General features: G+C 42.7%; 1 protein-coding gene across 39 annotated transcripts in view; it reads left to right on the top strand.

Moving 5' to 3' along the window:
- The window catches only part of FANCC (FA complementation group C), a 348,443-nt gene that overhangs the window by 292,881 nt on the left and 33,517 nt on the right, over positions 1 to 22,045 (top strand). For 34 of the 39 annotated variants that reach the window (XR_015170188.1, XR_015170187.1, XM_086416983.1 and 31 more), the window contains one exon: positions 13,701 to 13,857. Coding sequence is in view for 37 of the 39 variants with exons in the window: in XM_086416983.1 (XP_086273109.1) it covers positions 13,701 to 13,857 (157 nt within the window). In the remaining 2 variants the exon portion in view is untranslated. Of the gene's footprint in view, positions 1 to 13,700; positions 13,858 to 16,623; positions 17,261 to 22,045 lie in introns of those variants that run through there. The other 5 variants (XM_086417003.1, XM_086417000.1, XM_086417002.1 and 2 more) reach the window with 1 other exon arrangement.

Here is a 22,045-nt window from a genome sequence, read left to right as displayed (position 1 = left end):
TATTAAGAAAACAGAGTGCTTTGTTGAATTTAAAAATGATTCCCTTTCACCTCTTCCTGCCTAAAGCAGGGGTGGCTTCTTCACTGGTATTTACCATGTGAACCTGGTGGGAACTCCTAGAGGTAAACCTCACAGCATCGTGGGGATCCTTTATGCCTGAGATCCCCTGGAGTTTTTAACTGTCACAGTTGTTCACACTGACCCTCCAGCCATTCACTAATTCCATTTCCGGTTTCCCTGCCCAGCACTGCTGCCTGTGGTCGTTTCTGCTTGTGGTTCTCTGCTCCAGTCAGCCATGATTCCCTGTATTCATTTATCTGTTATCTCCAATCTTGGGGACCAAGGTTTACCCTGTGCCCTCCCTTCTTTTAAGGATGCAAGAAGAGATGTTGATTTTCCAGTCTGTTCTGCTTTTTACTTTTGTTAAGACAAAGTGATGACTTCCAAGCTCCTTAAATGCAGACTGGGAAACCGGAAGTCTCTATATGATGCATTTTTTAAAAACATTAGCTACAATGCTATTATTATATCTTAAAATTGACACTGATTCCTGATCATCACCACATATTTAGGCACAAAACAAATTCTTCAGTTTTGTTTTTTGGAATTAAGAGTCCAAAGTCCATACATTGCATTTGCTTGATAGGTTCACAAATCTCTTTCAATCTGTAGGTTCTTTTTGTTTTGCAAATTATTTGTTGAAGTAATTTTGTTGGTTTTCCCCACTCTCAGGTTACAGAACATTCTACCATCTTGAATGTGATATAGGGTGCAGTCACCCCCTCAACCCTCCACTGACTGAAGATGCTCCCTTGATCAAATAGTCTTCTCTCAATCAGTCATCTCTCAGTACACACGTGGGATTAACTTCAGGACTCCATGAGATGCTCAAGTCTCTTATATAAGTGGCAGAGTACAGTTGGTAGTAGAGTTAGCCCTTCTTATCCACAGATTGAATTATACTTAGTTTCTGTATGCATTTAAGCCTGTTTTATTATTTTATGTTCTGTTTCTTGGGCCTATAGTATATTCATGCTTCAGTACCATTTTGTTTTAATAACAGAATCTTTCTATTATGCTTAATATAAAGTAGGGCTATTTCCCACTCATCTCTCTTGTTTTTCTGGGAATTCTTTTTTTGTTAACTCATTTATTTACTTATTTATTTGTTAGGCTGTAGTAAGTGGATCTTCTTCCCATTTTCAAATTGATTTATTACATTTGGAAAATGAATAACCTCAAAGCTGCCATCATTCTTTCAGAGGAAGTAATTACCAATAGACTATTTATTGTTTTTCATGTATAATTCTTAAAACAATTATAGTCTATATTTTAATTTCATTTAAAAAATTATTTATTTATCTGGCTGTGCTGGGTCTTTGACGCTGGGCAGGGTTTTTTGTCCAGTTGTGGTGTATAGAGACTGCTCTCTAGTTGTGGCTCTCAGGCTTCTCATTTCCATGGCTTCTCTTGTTGCTGAGCACGGGCTCTAGAGTACATGGGATTCAGGAGTTGCAGCTCCTGGACTCTAGAGCACAGGCTCCATAGTTGTGGCACGGGCTTACTTGCTCTGCGCCATGTGAGATCCTCCCAGATCAGAGATTGAACCCTGTGTCCTGCATTGGAAGGTGGATTCTTTACCACTGAGCTACTAGGGAAGCCCTTAATTTCTTTTTTTTTTTTTAATGAAATGTTATAACCTAGGAATTTGTTAAGGTAAGATTTAGAAAGAAAAAGAGAAAATTAAATTATTTGATGCTTTAAAAAAGGGTCAGAACATAATTTTCATGGTTAAAACCATGGAGTCTTTTTTCTGTCTACTCTAAGCTTATTTCAAAATTTACCCAAGAGTCTGAACTTTCTGAGGAGTCTGATTGCTTATCTTTGTTATATCTGTAAGATATTGGATGAGAATCGACCCGGAAGTCTGTATAACGCAGTAAGTGTTCTCCACATGCAGGTGCCCTTCACGTCATTCCCCTGAGCATACACTGTAGGTTCCAGTGGCTCACCCCACCGCATGGCATTTTCACCCTCCAAAGCAGTTTTTGAAAGTATTTACTTTTAAGCAAAATGCTCTTTGCCTTTCACCTTGGTAGCTATATTTCTGATTTGTTTAGTAATGCATTTTATTGACACATATGGTCTTAACAACCTGTATTTCCAGTGTTACTTTTTCAACAAGAGCTGAATTAAAGGGAACAAGGAGAATGCTCCTTGGCATGCTCTGCAAAACTGTGTGAAGCTGCTCCAGAACTTACTGGCGGGGAGGTGACCCGCTTAGAGACTAGCCACCCTTCTCCACCCACAGTGCTCGGATGGAAAGCTGAGGGCAGCAGCTCCATGCTGTTTATTTTACTTGTGATAGCATGTTCTCCCTCAGCAACTAATAAAATTTATTTAGTTTGGAAAATTATGTCTGCTAATCCATAGGGAACAGGCCATCCAGAAATGCTGGGTGGTCTTCAACTTGTCCAGTTCCTATGGCCTCAGCTCAGCAAGTTCCCCAAACAGTGGCGTCAGGCCTGGAACCTTTCCATGGACACTTTCCCATAGACGCAGCGTCCCAGCCACATGTTGACACAGGGAGGCTGATTCAGATTACCACCCCTGCACTCATACCCCCTTTCCTTCAGCCCCTTGAAGAGTTCCCCACATGGGCTGCATAGTCATTTAGAAACCACGTACTTTCTTTGACCAAGGTGCCCTGCCCTGTTTTTAGCCTTCCAACTATTTGCTTACCACAATCACCAGTGGAATTTCATCTGGTTTACAATTGGCTGGGTGTCTTTGGCCTTGGCCTCCAAATACAGTCGTGTATTTCCAGAAATGGACAGCCCGTCTTCTTTTAAACAGCAGATGATTGCTCCTCTCTGTCGTTTAGATAACCGAGAGGAAATTTATAATTTCTTGGCCTAAAAGCCAAGCCTGACTTCTTAAATCTATCCCTGGGGTTGCCATAATAGCCACCTGCAGGGTGCACATTGCATAAAACCTTTCTGGGAGGGCTACTGCAATCCTCCCATAAATCTGTGGAGTACAAGTAATTCTGCATGACATGTCCTTTAAGATAAGCCTAAATCCATTGCTTCAGTAATGTTGAGAAGTTTGATGACTAGTTGGAAAATCTTTTCTACATACCAGAATGAATGAGCCAATGAACAAATGAAAGAGTGAGTGTATGACTGGCCATACACTAGAGTGTATGACAACTAACCTCATGGGGCAGCTGTGAGTGTTAAAGAGGGTAGCCATACAATTATAAATTGTAGTCTGGAGTACTTTTGAGAGTTAAAAGAGGTGCCTGTTACAATTATGGTAGGATGACCCGTCCCAGGCACACCAAAACATATTTAAATGACTCCGGTGCCTATAGGGTACTTCCTACGTGGCTCAGCCAGTAAAGAATCCACCTACAGTACGGAAGACTGGTGTTCAATCCCTGGATTGGGAAGATCTGGAGAAGGGAATGGCTACCCACTCCAGTATTCTAGCCTAGAGAATTCCGTGGACACAGGAGCCTGGTGGTCTATAGTCCATGGGGTCCAAAGAGTTGGACACAACTGAGTGACTAACACTTTCACTTTCGGTGCCTATAGAATGTTTAGCATGATGCCTGGTACTCAGAACACTCAGTAACTGTTAGCTGGTTGCTGTTATTATTGTTGTTGTTGACTTTAAATAATAATTATATTATTTTCTATAATGTTTTATTAGGCTTTTTCAAGCTTATATCTTTTCCTGCTAATCAAATTATCACTGAACTAAGGCCAGATGTAAATAAATTTTCAATGCTGAAAAAGCTAATATAGCCTCCAATGGTGCTTAAGAAGAAAAAAATAAATTATAAGAAAAGGCCAACTTCAGCCAAGTTTCTAGTTTTGTGGGTTTTTCTTTTTTTTCAGCTCAGATAAGAAAAACCAGGCTTTAGGAATTGCCAGAATTCTCTGGCAGCCCAGTGGTTAGGACTTGGCACTTTCCTTCTTGGGGCCTGGGTTCAATCCTGGTCAAGGAACTAAGATCCTGCAAGATGCACAGCACAGCCAAAAAAAGAAAGAAAGAAAAATCAGGCTTTAAATATTGTCAATATAGGTGAATGTCTAAACAAAGAAAAGCTAGTGTAATACCAAGGACAAAAAGTTAGCAAAGCAGTAGTAGTAACTAATACTCCCTTAAATTTTTTACCTTACTAAGATATGATCACAAAATTATTTGTTGAAAAAGTTTACTTTTCAAGTAAAAACCTGCTGATGCTGATTTGTAATAGACATGCCAGTGTGTTTGGATTTGGATATTTCCTTTGACTGGTGTTGCTGCCCTTTGCTTTGAGAAGTGACTTCTCCGCACATATAAGTGATAATGATGGCACAGCTTCTTCAAATTTGATGTACTTCTCCGATCAGGTTGTCATGGAAATACATCTTTGAAATGTAATAGAGAATATTCTTTCCAGTTCCTTGGGATTAAGTAGTTCTCCAGAAAAGTTGGTCTTGATTTTTGTGGGCTCCTCTGGCAGCCCACGCAGCCCTTGATCTCTTTCTGGTTTGGAAAGGGGGAGCCTGTCTGCGTTTGTCTCAAGTTGGGAGGCTCCCTCCCCTCCTCTGCTTCTCAGACAGCATTAGAACATGTACTTCACCTCTCAAGGGCCTTTCTGGCAAAGAATTGAGTTCCACATTCTGGTTTTTGTATTGAAGCTATACAAAAACATTTAGGCCTCCCCTGGTAGGTAAGAATTTGCCTACCAATGCAGGGGACAGGGGCTCGATCCCTGGTCAGAGAAGATTCCACATACCACGGGGCAACTCAGCCTGCCCACCACAACTACTGGAGCCTGCCCACTCCAGGGCCTCTGCTCTGCAACAAGAGAAGCCAGCGCAGTGAGAAGCCTGTGCACCACAATGAAGAGTTGCCCCGCTTGCTGCAACTAGAGGAAGCCCACGCACAGCAGTGGAGACCCAGGGCAACCAAAAACTAATAATTAATTAATTAATTAATAATAAAAACATCTGGAGCCAAAATTATTTAACAAGTGGCTAGACCAGTTTCTTTACCTACTTCCTCCTTTTTGGAGAGGATGGGACACACAACTAACCCACTAAATTGAATATTTGGGGAAACAAAGTTCAGTTTTTAAATGTCCAGGAGGCAGTTGTCAGAAGAATCTTAATATATTGCGTGAGATGCTGGACAGGGCAGAGTGTTCTTGTCCAGGCCTCTCCTGCCCAGTGTCAGAAATTGTTATTTAAAGTCAGATATTCTATATGAAAGTGCAGACTGGGAGCCTACTCCTTGGTATGTTGCAGGAGAAAATTATAATGTGTTCCATGTAAGTCCCTATCATTTTCCCAAACCATAGCTATAATGCCTAAAACTTCCTGTGATTATTAGGTAGAATATTGGTAGATATTAGGTAGAATTAGGTAGAATTTTGGAGAGCCAAGTTTTTAATCATAAACTGTTTTTCTTGAATTTGTCATTTGATCAGTATCCAAGTTAGATAGCTAAAACAAGTATAGAAAGTAGGAAAAGGACAGCCTTAGAGTTTCTATAACTAACACATGGTGAGTAGAATGAAATTTTTCAATCTCCCTAAAAATATTTTTACTTTTTTTCCTTTACTAGCTCTTTAAAATTTCCACAGAAATACATACATTTTATCAGGTCAGGTCAAACAATGTAGAAGTATACACAGAAAATGTCAATTACCCGCCTCCTTACCATCCCCCAGTCCTTCTCGTAAGCATACCTTATACTCTTATAAACATTAGAAATCTACATGAAACAATTTTCTCTTCTTCTTAAATTAGCTTTTAAAAAAAGAAAAAGGAAAAACAGCATCACATCATACATATGACCCTGGAACCAGGTTTTTTAACCAACAAATCTTGTGTATCCCTCAAAGGGTGTAGATCTAACTCGTTATAAAATAGAAACATATATCCTGATATGAACGGATCTTAATCTGTTTAGCTCTTTGCCAGTGTGTGTGTGTGTGTGTGTGTATTCAGTCGTTCAGTCATGTCCAACTCTTTGTGACCCCATGGACCGGCCAGGCTTCTCTATCCATGGAATTTTCCAGGCAAGAATACTGGAGTGAGTTGCCATTTCCTCCTGCATGGGATCTTCCTGACCCAGGGAGCAAACCTGCGTCTCTTGTGTCTCCTGCGTTGGCAGGTGGATTCTTTACCACTGCACCACCTGGTAAGCCCTGTTTTCCAGTGGATGCATTCAAATTGTTTCTAATTTTCTGTTTATAATATTGCTACATAAATACTTTCTAGCTAGTGCTTTTATTTCTGCCACGAAGATTCATAAAAGTATGGTTATGACAGCCAAGGATATGTGTATTTTGCAGTTTATTAGGCAGTATCACATGACTTAAACAAAAGGATGAACCCATTCCCTGTCCTACATCTAAGAACACCAGTCACTTATACCTACTTTTATACTGGATGTTGTCATTCATCTAAACATTAGCTGATGTGAACACAAAAACTAATACCTCCTTGATATGTTAGTTTACCTTTCTTTCCTATTAATAAGGTTGAAAATCTACATATTTGGGGGGCATTTGCACTTCTTCTTTTATAATTTGCCTTTTTTCCTGGTTTCATTGAGATATAATTTATATATAATATAACTTTTAATTTCAGAACCAACCTGGTACAAATTTAGAACATTGTATGTAATACCAATATGTTGGTCCAACGAAATTCTGTTATGCAGTGATTTCTTTGGTGATTTCTTCATCCAAGATCAGTTATTAAGAGTTAAATCTTTGATGTTTTAAAGAAAAATAGATTTTTTTTTTGTTAATAGGTGATCATGTACTCCAGTGTTCAGTTCAGTTCAGACGCTCAGTCGTGTCTGACTCTTTGCAACCCCATGAACCACAGCACGCCAGGCCTCCCTGTCCATCACCAACTCCCGGAGTCCACCCAAACCCATGTCCATCAAGTCAGTGATGCAATCCAACCATCTCATCCTCTGTCATCCCCTTCTCCTCCTGCCCTCAATCTTTCCCAGCATCAGGATCTTTTCAAATGAGTTAGCTCTTCGCATCAGGTGGCCAAAGTATTGGAGTTTCAGCTTCAACATCAGTCCTTCCAATGAACACCCAGGATGGATCTCCTTTAGGATGGACTGGTTGGATCTCCTGGCAGTCCAAGGGACTCTCAAGAGTCTTCTCCAACACCACAATTCAAAAACATCAATTCTTCAGCACTCAGCATTCTTTATAGTCCAACTCTCACATCCATTCATGACCGCTAGAAAAACCATAGCCGTGACTAGATGGACCTTTGTTGCAAAGTAATGTCTCTGCTTTTTAATATGCTGTCTAGGTTTATTTTGTGGGGCTTCAAAATCACTGCAGATGGTGACTGCAGCCATGAAATTAAAAGACTCTTGCTCCTTGGAAGAAAAGTTATGACCAACCTGCTGCTGCTGCTGCGTTGCTTCAGTCGTGTCCGACTTTGTGAAACCCCATAGACGGCAACCCACCAGGCTCCTCTGTCCCTGGGATTCTCCAGGCAAGAATTCTGGAGTGGGTTGCCATTTCCTTCTCTGATGACCAACCTAGATAGCATAAAAAGCAGAAACATTACTTTCCCAACAAAGGTCCGCTAGTCAAAGATACGGTTTTTCCAGTAGTCATATGTGGATGTGAGAGTTGGACTATAAAGAAAGCTGAGAGCCGAAGAATTGATGCTTTCGAACTATGGTGTTCAAGAGTCCTTGGATTATAAGGAGATCCAACAGTCCATCCTAAAGGAAATCAGTCCTGAATATTTATTAGAAGGACTGATGCTGAAGCTGAAACTCCAATACTTTGGCCACGTTATGTGAAGAACTGACTCATTGGGAAAGACCCTGATGCTGGGAAAGATTGAAGGCAGGAGGAGAAGGGGACAACAGTGGATGAGATGGTTGGATGGCATCACTGACTTGATGGACATGAATTTGAATAAGCTCCAGGAGTTGGTGATAGACAGGGAAGCCTGGCATGCTGCAGTCCATGGGGTCGCAAAGAGTCGGACATGACTGAGCAACTGAACTGAAAGAGGTTGGTCATAGCTTTTCTTCCAAGGAGCAAGCATCTTTTAATTTCATGGCTGCGGTCACCATCTGCAGTGATTTTGGAGCCACCCAAAATAAAATCTCTCACTGTTTCCATTGTTTCCCCATTTATTTGCCATGAAGTGATAGAACCAGATGCCATGATCTTAGTTTTCTGAATGTTGAGTATTAAGCCAACTTTTTCACTCTCTTTCACTTTCATCAAGAGGCTCTTTAGTTCTTTACTTTCTGCCATAAGGGTGATATCATCTGCGTATCTGAGGTTATTGATATTTCTCCCCTCGTTCTTGATTCCAGCTTGTGCTTCATCCAGCCCGACATTTCACATTATGTTCTCTGCATATAAGTTAAATAAGCAGGGTGACAATATATAACCTTGATGTACTCCTTTCCCTATTTGGAACCAGTCTGTTGTTCCATGTCCAGTTCTAACTGTTGCTTCTTGACCTGCATGCAGATTTCTCAGAAGGCAGGTCAGGTGGTCTGATATTCCCATCTCTTGAAGAATTTTCCACAGTTTTTTGTGATCCACACAGTCAAAGGCTTTGGCATAGTCAATAAAGTAGAAGTAGATGGTAGATGTTTTTCTGGAACTCTCTTGCTTTTTCTATGATCCAACAAATTTTGGCAATTTTATCTCTGGTTCTTCTGCCTTTTCTAAATCCAGCTTGAACATCTGGAAGTTCATGGTTCACATATTATTAAAGCCTGGCTTGGAGAATTTTGAGCATTACTTTGCTAATGTGTGATGAGATGAGTGCAGTTGTGCAGCTTGAGCATTCTTTGGCATTGCCTTTCTTTAGGATTGGAATGAAAACTGACCTTTTTGCAGTCCTATGGCCACTGCTGAATTTTCCAAATTTGCTGGCATATTGCATGCGGCACCTTAACAGCATCATCTTTTAGAATTTGAAATAGCTCAACTGGAATTCCATTACCTCCACTAGCTTTGTTCATAGGGTTGTTTCCTAAGGTCCACTTGACTTCACATTCCAGGATGTCTGGCTCTAGGGGAGTGATCACACCATTGTGGTTAATAGAATATTACTCAGCTTATAAAAAAGAACAAATTTGAGTCAGTTCTCATGAGATGGATGAATCTAGAGTCTATTATACCAAGTGAAGTAAGTCAGAAAGAGAAAAACAAATGTCACATATTAACGCAGAGATATGGAATCTAGAAAATGGTACTAATGAACTCATTTGCAGGGAAGGACTGGAGGCACAAGTATAGAGACTGGACTTGTGGGCCCAGTGGGGGTGAGAGAAGACGGGACAGATAGAGAAAGTGGCATCGACATACGTACACTCTCACGTGTAGAGCAGACAGCTGGTGAGGAGTTGCTTTTTCACACACGGAGCCCAGTCTGGCGCTCTGTGATGACCTAGAAGGGTGGGGTGGAATGGGGGCGGGGCTCAGGCAGGAGGAGATGGGTGTGTAGTTGTGGCTGATACGTGTCACTGTGCAGCAGAAGCCAAACAACATTGTAAAAATTAAAAAATAAAAAATAGATGATTCAAATACTAAACATGGATCCATAAATTTAATCATTTACAGCAGTTTGTAGAGTGTGGTCTGAATCAGGAGTAATAAAAAAAAATTGTTAACATATACATTTTTCAAACTGTGTCTGAGAATAGAACAAAAATTATGTACTTGGTACTTGGTACAGAACTTATGCAACTCTTATATAGATTTGTAACTAAGCAGTATTTTCTAGTTCAGATATTCACTGAAACTACCATTCAGCTACCTTTTACATTTGTTCATATCCATCTACTGTTCATCATTCTCAAGATTTCCTGCCTCTTTGCCCTGGGCACTGCCCAGCCATTGCAACCTCATGGTATTAATAGAAATCACATTTGTGCATGTTGCTGCTCGGAGGGCTTAGCAGTGGGGCTATCTCTGATGAACTCTCACTGAAGTGAGACACTTTTCTAATGATGTACATATTTATTTCAGTAGATGCTTTAAAAAAGACAAGGTGTGATTAGAGCAGGTCAAGGGAGGTCCCTGTTACTTGGGAAGGGAGGAGGAATTCTTCCTTCTGCACCTCGGAACCTCCCGCCTTCCAGGGGCTTTCTGGCTCTAAGACAGAGGCTATCCACACCCTCCCCCTGCTCCCAAAGGGTGTTCTTCCTCAAGAAAGCTGAACAGAAATCCCTTCCCAGGAGTTTGTTAATGTGGCTAAAATTGGCTGATAGCCTGGACTTTGGAAAAACTTCCTTAGACACTGAAGGAAGTGAAAACAGGCTCTAGGCATCTAGCTCACCCAGGAAAACTGTGTGCTCTCACCCCTGTGTCAGGCTCCAAATGGAAGCAACACCCTCCACTCTCCTGCCTGCAGAGAGAGGCTTAGGTATAACCTGAGGCACAGGACCAGCTCCAGCATCAGACCTCCTGGGTTTAATCAGGGCTGTGAGACCTTGGTCCCTCTCCAGCCTCAAAAAATAAGGGTAATAATGGTACCTGTTTCGTAGGATTGTTATGGGAATGAAAACACAAGTAAAATGCTTAGCATTGTTCGAGGTGACAAAACAGTGTTAGTGGCTGTCATGTCCAACTCTCTGTGACCCCATGGACTGTGGCCTGCCAAGTTTCTCTGTCCATGGAATTCTCCAGGCAAGGATACTGGAGTGGCTCGCCATTCGCTTCTCCAGGTGAGCCCTTAATAAACAGCAGCTACTGGTCTTACAGATGACTCAGTGGGTAAAGACTCCACCTGCAATACAGGAGACATAGGGACGCAGGTTCGATCCCTGGGTCGAGCAGATCCCTTGGAGGTGGACATGGCAACCCTCTCCAGTATTCTTGCCTGGGAAACCCCGTGGACAGGAGGCTGGCAGGCTGCAGTCCATGAAGTCGCAGAGAGTCAGACCCAGCCGAGCATGTGGCACATACACACATGCTGGTCCTTCAGCCTCTCCCCCTCTGCGTCTGGCCCATCAGTATTCAGCCTAAAACACCACCTCTCAGGAGCACACCAGGCCACCACCCCTGTGTGGCTTCCTGTTGTCAGTCACTCCCAGCATAGTCATCCCTCTGAAGACCAGTCTGCAGTGCTGACTGCACTTCCACTCCTGTCTTCAATGACTTGCCAGCTTCCATCACCCCATCCAACCCTCAACCTGCTGAAACTCCTGAGGCACAGACCTGGGCCCTCTTTTCACCCTGCTCAAACCTCTTTCCTTTGGACATCTCCTTCATTTTCATGCTGCTCCATGCCAACTGACAGCTCCTGAATATAGATCTTCAGCCCAGACCTCTCCCCAGAACACTTCCAACTTGGATATTCAAGGACCTGTTTTACATCTCTGTTGGACTGTGCCTCAGACATTCTAAACTCACATACCCTAAACTGAGCTCTTAGTAAACCCTTCACCAATCTTTTCTTCCATTCTTTCCATTGAGTAAATGGTACATCTGTCCATCTTGTAGCTCAAGAAACTTGGAACAGTTTTGATTCCCACCTCATGTTCACCTCCTCTTCAAATTCATCACCAGTGTCTCTTGATATTACTGCTAAAATACATTTCACTCCTTCCCCCGTGCCACCCAGGTCCAAGCTCCCTCTGGAATTTTGTACCCACTCAGCACTCAGGTCTCCATGCAACAGTCAGAGTGATCTTTGAAATGTAAATTGGGTCCTGGCACTCCTCTGTTTAAAACCTTCTGGGCCAGAATAAAATACCAGATGCTGGCCTGCCCTTGGTCCTGCACAGCCTCATCACTGGCCGCCTCACCTTTGCTCTCTTCATCTGACTCAGCTGCAGCGCCCCCTGCGGAGGCCTCCTCCCACTGCCCTCCGTGTTGCCTGCCCCACCACGCCGTGCATGCGCCTGCTGCCTCTTCAGTCGTGTCCAACTCTGAGAGCCAATGGATGGTAGCCCACCAGGCTCCTCTGTCCCTGGGATTCTCCAGGCAAGAATACTGGAGTGGGTTGTCATGCCCTCCCCCAGAGGATCTTCCCAACCCAGGGATTGAACCCATGTCTCCTGCAGCTCCTGCATTGCAGGCGGATTCTTTATCACTGAGCCACCAGGGAATCCCTCCCACCAGGCTGATCTCCAGCTAAACTCAACTGGAGAGGTTGTCCCTGACCACCTGGTCTCACCTGGGCCCCTCCTGATACTCTGTCCTTCCTTGGCCTGTCCTTTCCCTTCACTGTCTTTAATACAGTTTGATGTGTGTGTATGTGTCAGGGTGAGGGGGCATCAGAAAGAAGGTCAGAGGAGGGCCAAGCCTCCCTCCCTTTCTCCTGCCCTACTGCCTGCTCTGGTGGACAGACCCTGAAACTCCTCAGCTTCTTCTAGTCTTGCCTCAGAGTTGATCTTGGACAAGGTCTACAAGAGTTATGCCAAGGGAGAAGAGAAAAAGAAACTACTAGCAATTCCTATGGAGAAGGAAATGGCAACCCACTCCAATGTTCTTGCCTGGAGAATCCCAGGGACGGGGGATCCTGGTGAGCTGCCGTCTGTGGGGTCTCACAGAGTCGGACACGACTGAAGTGACTTAGCAGCAGCAGCAGCAATTCCTACCCTGTGTCTTTGCCTGTTCACTTCTTCCCCCTATACCCAATTCCTGGGCTTCATGCCAGCTCCTGCAGAGAAATGGCCCAGAAGTGATGGTGAAGGGAAAGACACTGGAGGGGTTGTTGGGTAATGGGAAACATTAGTGCCCCCACTTCTGTTTGTCTTAGTAAAAGCAGTAAACATCTTTAGCAGAACCTGGAAGGTGCTGCAGGTAAAAGGGCAGGAGGCCTTGGAAAAGCAGGGCCAAGAGAAGAAGAACAAGTCTCACCAGGCCCAAATAGCCCAGTGTTGACAGGGAGGAGCCCCCCCAACCCCCGACTGTGGCTCAGAGTAGATGGATGCCCCCTCGTGCCCCCTCCCAGGAGAAGCAGAGCCCCTGATTCACTGACCTGACATAGGAGGAACCTCCAAATACATTTTCCCATAGAAATGTAACTACACTCAGTGGTAAGTCTGTAGAGTATCATGCTGAGGATCAACTATGGATCAGCTAAGCCATAATCAGCTTTTATGATATTATTACTAAAGAAAAATTTCAAGAGATTTATACAGTGGTTAAATATTTACTATGTGCCAAGAACTGTGCTCGTCATTGTCCACATGTTATTATTGCATTTGATCCTTCTTACAACACTAGGAGGGAAGTAGGCCCATTTTACAGGTGAGTAAACTGAGGTTTAGAGGTTAGCTTTCTTAAGGTCATACAGTGAGTAAGTGGTGGCTCTAGGACTCAAACCCAAGTTTGATTTCACATGTTAAACCACTGTGGTGAAATTTCAAACATAGCTATTTCTTAAAATAGGAACTACGTTTGCCTGAATATCTCAAGGCCCTTTTCCATCAACATTTTTTTTTAATCGTTCTCTTTATATCATCATTATATATTTGTTTGTCCTTTTTGAACACATTTTTTTTCTTTGGTCAAAATAAGTTACTTGGTCAGTATTCATTTGATATTATAAATATTAACTGCTCTTGTGACCATGATGAAAAAAAAAAAGATTTGGATTTGTTATTGCATTTTGAAATCTTAATCTTTTTTTCAGAGACTCATTTATATTTAAAGTTTTATTTCTTACTGAAAGGAAGAAGATTTCTCTCCCCACGTCAGCTATACTCTGCCTCTGGCTTCGGCACCTTCCCAGCCTTGAAAATACAATGCTTCATCTTCTTGAAAAGCTCATCTCCAGTGAGAGAAATTCTCTGAGAAGGATCAAATGCTTTATGAAAGACTCACTGCTGGTATGTGCTGGGTTTGAGGAGGAGAAAAACCCTTAAGGAAGACGCTGTATATTCTCTCTTTTAATCAGCAAAAGGGGAAAATGTAAACAAACGAGCAGTTGGCACCTTTTAAAATCATCATCTATCTACATTTTATTTTTGAAATACCTAATGTCTGGGGCTTTTCTCCTTGTGTTAAAAATAGGGCAAAGGAATTCCCTAGCAGTGCAGTGGTTAGGACTCGGTGCTTTCACTGCCTCAGGCCTGGATTCGGCCCCTGGATGGGGAACTAAGGTAATGTAAGCTGAGTGGCACAGCCAGGGGAAAAAAAACTTTATCGCTACAACTTCCCTGGTGGCTCAGATGGTAAAGCATCTGCCCAGATTTGATCCCTGGGTCAGGAAGATTCCCCTGGAGGAGGAAATAGCAACCCACTCCAGTACTCTTGCCTGGAAAATCCCATGGACAGAGAAGCCCGGTAGGCTACAGTCCATGGGGTCATGAAGAGTCGGACACAACTGAGCGACTTCACCTCACGCCTTATATCGCACATTCACAAGAATTGACGTTTGGCCAACAAATTTCTCATTTCCGGCTTCCTTGGTGACTCAGATGGTAAAGCATCTGCCTGCAATGGAGGAGACCTGGGTTCAGTCCCTGGGTTGGAAAGATCCCCTGGAGAAGGGAATGGCAACCTACTCCAGTGGTCCACCCTGGAGAATTCCATGGACAGAGGAGACTGGCAGGCTACAGTCCATGGGGTCGCAAAAGACTCACAGGACTGAGCACACACAGCACACACCCTATGAACAACGTGCTGTTCATTCTCCAAGCAAGAATGCTGGAGTGGGTTGCAGTGCCCTCATGCAGGGAATTTTCCCAACCCAGGGATTGAACCCAGATCTCCCGTATTGCAGGTGGATTCTTTACCAGCTGAGCCACCATGGAAGCCCCTATGAACAAGAGGAGGAATCAATTAACAAAGAAAATCATTCAAAAAATAAACTTCTAACCCTTCACTGGAGGAAAAATCAAATACTTAAAAGATACAAAATGACACCCCCAGAAAAATGGTTAGAACAACAAAGTAACTACAAAGAATTCTGACAGCTATTTTGGTGTCAGGCTGCCATCCTCGAACCCCCGCCTCTATGCAGGGGCTGCCCAGGCTCCCCTCTACTCAGAACTCAGGCCTGGGCAGTGTGGTGCTCAGTGGACCAAATGGGCCCCATTGCCTAATCCAGTGTCAGGGGCCCAGGCTAGCAGGGTGTCCTCAGAACCTGACCAATCCAGTGTTTTCCCTCTGTGGGGGGCAGCTCTGGAATTTATGTGCATTTTTGTAAGAGTCGGAGTAAAGACCAATGCACTCTGAATAAACAAAGCTCTCCGGGAGGTGTCATGCTTCCAGGCCTCCATCTTACAGGAACCTCGTGGGCTCCAACCGGCTTTCTTACTCGCTTTTGTCACCGAGGGGAGATATGGTGCAGAGATTTGTTTCCTCTTGTACAGATGGAGAAAGTTAGTTCAAGAGAGATAGATGGTGAACACTCAGATCTTAAGTTGGTGGCCAGGAAACTGGACTGGAGAGTGTTCCCCTGCCCGCTGAGCTGAGGCTTGTGTTGGGGGCAGGGTGTGTCTGTCTCTCATACAGCGCACTGAGATTGGCTGAGTTTACACAACGTCCACCGAGATACCTTCTGTTTGGTTAATCCAGTTAGAACTTAGGTTTTCTCTCTCTTTCAAATTGGAGGCTGTGTGAGAGAATCATAATTGAATCTGCTGCCTTCTTCCTGTATCCCAGCTCTCTTTTTGGGTCCTGATCAGTCCCTACCAGGTCAAGAGTGTGACCACGGCCCTGCTTTACCTTCTCCCCGTCTTCCAGGCTCCTCTTTGCCGTCCCATCTTGGGGCCTTCGAGGGGACCGTGGATAGGGTCACAGTGACCAGCAGCCATGCTGCGTTCATCTGTGAGTTAGCTGGCCCAAATCAAACCCTGCTGATCTAGACGTTTACAATGTTTGATAGAAAAAAAAAGAAAAGAAAATAGATATAAAGATTGAAAGAGCCCAAAGAGAAAGAGAGATACTTTTAGGGAAATTCTGCTTGAACTCATCTTTCAAAACAGTTGCATTAAAAAAAAAAAAAAAAAAAAGTTGCATATTAAGGTGAGAAATAAGAATGTACCTTATATAAAAATAACTATAATATTCAAAATAAACAAAGGCTTTTAGAAGTCCTGGCAGCCCATTCAAAACATTACCTTTATTGTCAGGTAAATCTATTTCTAACGGAAAGATACATGCTATAGTTTCATTTTCTCTGGTCTTTTTTCAGTGGCAAAATATAGTAACTGAGCTATTTCCTTGCTTTCAAGGTCCTTATTAAATTTTCTTTAAGTCTTCTCTCTATGGAAAAATTCCAGTTTCATCACCCTAAGTTGATTTGATTCTGCAACCTTGTGATTCTAAATCTTCTTTGAGCTCTTTTTACCTGTGGCCCTCAGGCCTGAGCCTATCAGTAAACCCAGGATGACAGAGAGAGAGAGAGAAAGCAGGCATTCCGGTTAAACATTGCATTGTATAACCTTCAGTCTCCACTTTACGGTTTAAAACCATTTTCCCCCAAACAGTTTTGAAGTCAGTTGATTTACAAAAGCATTTATCAGGATCATGTGTATAGAGATGCAGAGCTTCCATTATGGTTAAAGGGGGATTTCAGAGGGTGTTATTGTGTTTAATTTATTGTGGCATTGGCAGGATGTAACCCCTCTGTTGCCTTACGGTTCAAGGAGGTAATTACAATACAGAGCTGCAAGTCCTTGATTGGCGTGGGCTGCTCTCCTCAGGATCCTGGGCCCTCGGTGCCGCACAACCAAGCAGGCTGGAATAAGCCTGTGACGTGACCGAGTGATTGGAAGGGTAACCTGAAGAACGTGCTTCCTGATTGCATCATCTGCTTCACTTATCAGAGCACGGTATCTCGGGGCCGTGACAGGACCCTGCGGAAGTATCAGAAAGATCTGGAAGACTCGGATAGCATAGGACTGCTGTGCTTTCCTCTAGAAGTAACTTGATGCCTATTACATTAGAGTTAGATTCTGAGAATAATTAAAGTGTGATGGTCTAGTAACTTGTATTTTATATGGAGCACTGTTAATTATGTTTCCATCTCTTGGGACTATCCAGAATTAGCCCTAGAAGTTCTATAGTTACCAAGATGTTGCAAAAACAAAAGATAAACGTGTTGTACAGGTTGTACAAAGTGAAATGGTCTCTCCAAATGTTCTGTGGCCTCTCAGGGCCTCCAGGCTGGGTGTTTTCCATTAAGACTATGAATAATAAGGTGCTGACCTAATAGTCACCTGAATTCGAAGTGCATGTGTATGTTTTTTGACTTCTAAAATAAAAGTAAGTTTTCAAAACCTGTTTCCTTTTGAGGCTCGCTCTCTGACTCTCTCAGGCTGGACCTCCCCCAAGTCTATGGCCACCTGCCACATTTGATGCTCCTGAATAAATCGAGGTCTTAGCCTCAGTTTGTCATCCACTGAGCAGACTGACACTTTGCAAAAGCAGATGGTCTTGTGTTTCTCTTGACAGAACAGGCAATGGAGGACCATAATCCATAGCTTCAGACCCGACCTTAAAAACTCATGTCACCAAAAGCAGTGAAAGCCACTTGCTAATTATGCAGCTTTCTTGGCACTGTTTGGTTTCCCAAGGCTGGCCCCAAATCAGAAGGATGTTGTGTTTTCCAGTTACAATTCTGTTTGTGGAGCCCAGAAAGCTATTGTTTATATTCTACATTTGAATGAAAAGTGCTGGCTGGGTGGCACTGTGCTTGGCTGCCCTGCTGCATGCCCGGGCTGGGATATACCCTGGTTCCCATGCCCTTCCATTCGATCCTTCATTGGCTGGCCTCACATGCCGCCTGCCCCTCTAGCTGGGTCCAGAGATTTGCCCACGAAAGAGTGCAGCGGGAGGGGAAGGAAGGGGGATTGGTTTTGTTTATTCAGATTTTAAATCAGGAAACACTCCTGGTGTTTCTCTTCAGAGCTGCACCAAAATTAGCTCTTTATCTTGTCAAGTGTACCTCAATAAAGATAGGGTTAAGAAAGTAGTTCTTGATCTAATAAGAGCTTAGGAATAACAAGCCTACAGATAACTCAGTGTCCTCCTTGACCTCCGTCATATGAGATAAGATGCATTCTTGTTTCCATTCTCCAGATAGTAATCATAGCCACTTCAGAAAGAAAAAGAGACTTATTTTACGCTGAACTCCAAACACAGTTCCCCTTTAATAAAAGATTATACCGAAGAATTAACTCTACATCCTGGGTGATGTCATTTTTCTCTGCTTGAATAACTTCTTACTAATGTTCTAGGGTTTTTTCTTTTCCTGCTTTCTCATTAGCAGTCTTTTAAACATTTCTTTTTTTTCTTTGAGCTCTTTAAAGTGATGCCTGTAATTTAACAAAAGCTAAAATAGATAATTTAGCAGTGATCCAATAGAGAAGTGTGGAGGTGGTTTATGCTTGTGGCTAAAAGGTAAAAAGAAACATCTGACAATAATTGCACTTTCCTGCATCGACCTCAGGGGGGCACCAGATCACCCAGCACTGTGAAGAAAAGAGACCTAGATGGCAAGTTCTGTTTTCACTGTTGGGAGGCAGGCCTTGGCAGCCAGTCAGAGATGAAGAGAGAGAAACAAAAAAAAACCCAAAACAGGGCAGTAGTTGACCTAGAAGGTCACTGCCACTCAGAGGCTGAGCCAAGAAGCAGCAGGGGGCTGAGGAGCCGTCTTCCCACCCAGGCTACACAAGCTGAGGGGAGAGAGGCCGCTGGGCCAGGCGGAGGAACTTGAGGTCTGGGGGACTTTGCTCGGCTTCCAGAGCTGGCATCCCTGTATCTTAACGTTCTCAGACAGCGCGGGTAAATTTAAAACACAAAAGTACATTTGGTACTTGTTAAGTTTTTTCTTTTTTTTCCCTTAAGCCCAGAAATGACAGATTTATCACTAATTAAACAATAATTTCATTATAGAGTACTGAAAAAAAATCCTGGTAGTATAAACAACATCTGGTAAAGATTAAAAAGAAAGAATAATTTTTCCAAGCTCAAATTTGATGAAAGTAACACAAATGTTTTGAAACAAAATAGATCTTAAAATGCAAAAGGGATATTTACAGTCTTAAGTTTGGTATTTTGAAAGTAGAAAAGAAGAAAATGGCATAATAAAAAATACATGTTTATAAAGGTGCCTTATTTTATATGACAGATATGAAGATTATTTTATATAGGTAGTTTTTTTTAGACCAAATTGTTTTTGAAGTCAAAAGAGTCTATTGAAATGAAACTTAAAAAAAAAATTTTTTTTTAAGAGGAGTGTTATTTTTTGATGAATAGTCACCTTTTAATTTACATACATAGATTAACACAAGAGGTCCTGCTTGTCAAGGGTTTGGATGAGTCAGATACACAGTGGGATATGTTGCTGGCCATAAAAATAGACCATGAAAGAGAATCTACCCCAGGCTTACTGAACTTCAGTTTATCTCTCACCTGAAACTTCTCTATTTTTTAGGAAAAATATGTGTAAAAGATGATAAATGAAGAAGGCTTGAGAATTTTGTTTCCATGTCTTCGCTGCCTTTTTGTTTTTTACAAGAGGAATTCACTTTTCTCAGTGAATTACCTCAAATCAATAGTTTAATTTCCCTTTCTGGCTTGTATTCTCTCTCCCCTCTCCCCATACTCTTTCTATCTCACACAGATTCAGAAAATGATAGGAAAAAAGGAAAGATTTCTTCCTGAGAATTCTCAGGTGGCTAGTAATAATCGTTGATGAACTGGGATGAAGATAACAGGTTAGGCACCAAGGAGGGCTTCTCGGGTAGCTCAGCAGCAGAGAATTCACCTGCAGTGCAGGAGCCCCAGGTGACACGGGTTCAATCCCTGCGTCAGGAAGATCCCTGGAGGGGGCATGGCAACTCACTCCAGTATTCTTGCCTGCAGAAGCCCACGGACAGAGAGGAGCCTGGGGCTGCGGTCCAGAGGGTCACCAAAGTGTTGGGTCACAACTGAAGTGACTTAGCACGCATGCATAGACACGAAGGACAGAGAGTGAGCATGGGTGTTATTTGTGCAGTTCATGGCACAGAGTGGCAAGCCGGCCTCTTCCTCACCTCTGCCTACAAAGCAGCCTCGAAAACGCAGCTGCTGCACACTTCTCTGTGTTGCTTAGCCTTCCCTTGTTTTTTTTTTTTTCTTCTGAGTGATGAGAATGGGCTGTCTGTCTGAGCAGAGAAGAAACAAGCAGTAGAGTCCTGGGTAGCTGTAGAAGAGGGAAGGGAATGTGCCCCTCAGAGCAAGCTGGCCTATAAGAAAAGGAAACCAGAGTCCAGGGCTTTCCCTCTTCTTCTGTTCCTCTTCTGACATTCAGTGAGACAACTGGGGGCAGGGTGAGAGAAGGGAAGAAGGGCACAACCGCTGTTACTGATGGCCTCCTGGTAATGAAGTTTCCCTAGACTTGAAATAATCTGTACATGGAAATCATTAGACCAGATGGAGAAGAGAAGAGCTTGAGAAGGAACAGATTTTGGCAGGATGGGAAAAACAGACAAACAGATGGAATCCAAGAAAGGTTTTCTTTTCTGTCCTCATTCTAATAGGAAAGATAATTGCTTGGTTTGTGGGGTTTCAGAGCTAGGACCCAGAAGTTTGAGTTGCAGAGTGACCTGTTGTGTTACTTTGGAGACCTATTTTACAAATAAAACAGGACACAGAGGGGTTAAATGTTTGCCTCTTCCCTCACATGGATGTGTAAAGATTTGGGGTGGGGGGAGTGGTAATTTATGGCTTCCAAAGAAGCATAAATTAAGACTTTAATTCTATTTGGAGGATTCCCTTGATAAGAAAAGCGGCTTAAGTTTGCTTTTGTGATTTGGTGTCCTTGGGACACATGCCTGGCCTGTGAGCACTCCGGGCTTCATGAGGGGACTCACTGACCCTGAAATTATGTGCTCGGAAAGTGTGAAGAGTCTCATTTTAAAAACCATCAGTAAAGGCTGCAGATGAGAAAGAGCTGTTCATAATTCTGGAGTGGCAAGGGAGACTGGTTTTTAAATCAAAATCTCTGCCATTGCTGTTTCAGTAGGGTTCCCTGGCATCTTATCTGTTTTGAAAGCTAAAACAGCTTTGTAGAAGCAGGTTAAGGGCAACCACAGTCTGAGCTGTTTGGACAGAAGGAAATCTAAGAGGAGAGTTGATCGGCATGGAGAGAACAGGCAGATTCCACACAGTCTATATATTTAAAACATTTGATTGAGCTGTTTCACTAGAAAACACTGCATGAAGGAAGAGCATGTCCAAGCTGTGGTCCTCTTTTCAACAGAGTCAGAACTTTCTTGCTTTCCCGCTTGCTTTTCAATGCAGCCCTGTTCTATGCATTGATCAGCCTTTTCTCTGCCATTTAGATATCTCTGTCATCAGGATAGATTGATTTTCTACTCGCATCAGGTTTATAGAGTGGTTCTGGAGTAGTTAGAAGAAAGGGAATGGTTCTATTTTACCATTTTCAATTTTAGTCTTATTTTCTGTCCGTGCGTTTTTAGCCTCTATGTGTCACATGACGGTGTTTGGTTCTCAAACACTCTTATTCAAGAGCCATATTGTCTATATATAAAACTTGGAAAAACTCTTCTGGCAAATTTGATGAGTCACATTTCTTCAAGATAGGCAGTTTGCTTTTCTCTTCTTGTTTGATATTTTCCATTATGAATACATAGAAACTTCCGTGATATTTTCTGGGCATATATCCAGGGACCTTTTAATAACTGTTAGTATTTACAGTGAGGCTGAGAAGCAGGGAGATAACTGATTTGTCTGAGATCAAAGTCAAAAAATACTCTACCTCTCTTCTGTTGAACCATCAATCGGCCAAATTACTTTCTTGAGTATGTAATGAATTTAATCTATGAAAAATTTTAGTTGGTTTCTTTTAGATAAAAATGGAAATCAACGAAAGATTAGGGAGTATTGACTACCTAGAAAGCAGAGATTTGCATCCTACTCATCATAAAAGGAGTTATCCCATCATTTTAACAAGTGGTAATGCTCTTTCCTGGAGCCTCTGTGACAGCTGTAATGGCGGTGTGTGAACACTAGGTGGCACACGTTCAATGTTATTGTACATTTAGAAATGCCAGCACAGAA

The sequence above is a fragment of the Bos grunniens genome, chromosome 8 (genome assembly GCF_055505025.1).
Source record: "Bos grunniens cultivar Pamir isolate PY7600 chromosome 8, Bosgru_T2T1.0, whole genome shotgun sequence".
NCBI lineage: Eukaryota > Metazoa > Chordata > Mammalia > Artiodactyla > Bovidae > Bos > Bos grunniens.
This window is presented reverse-complemented; position numbering and strand designations above follow the sequence as displayed.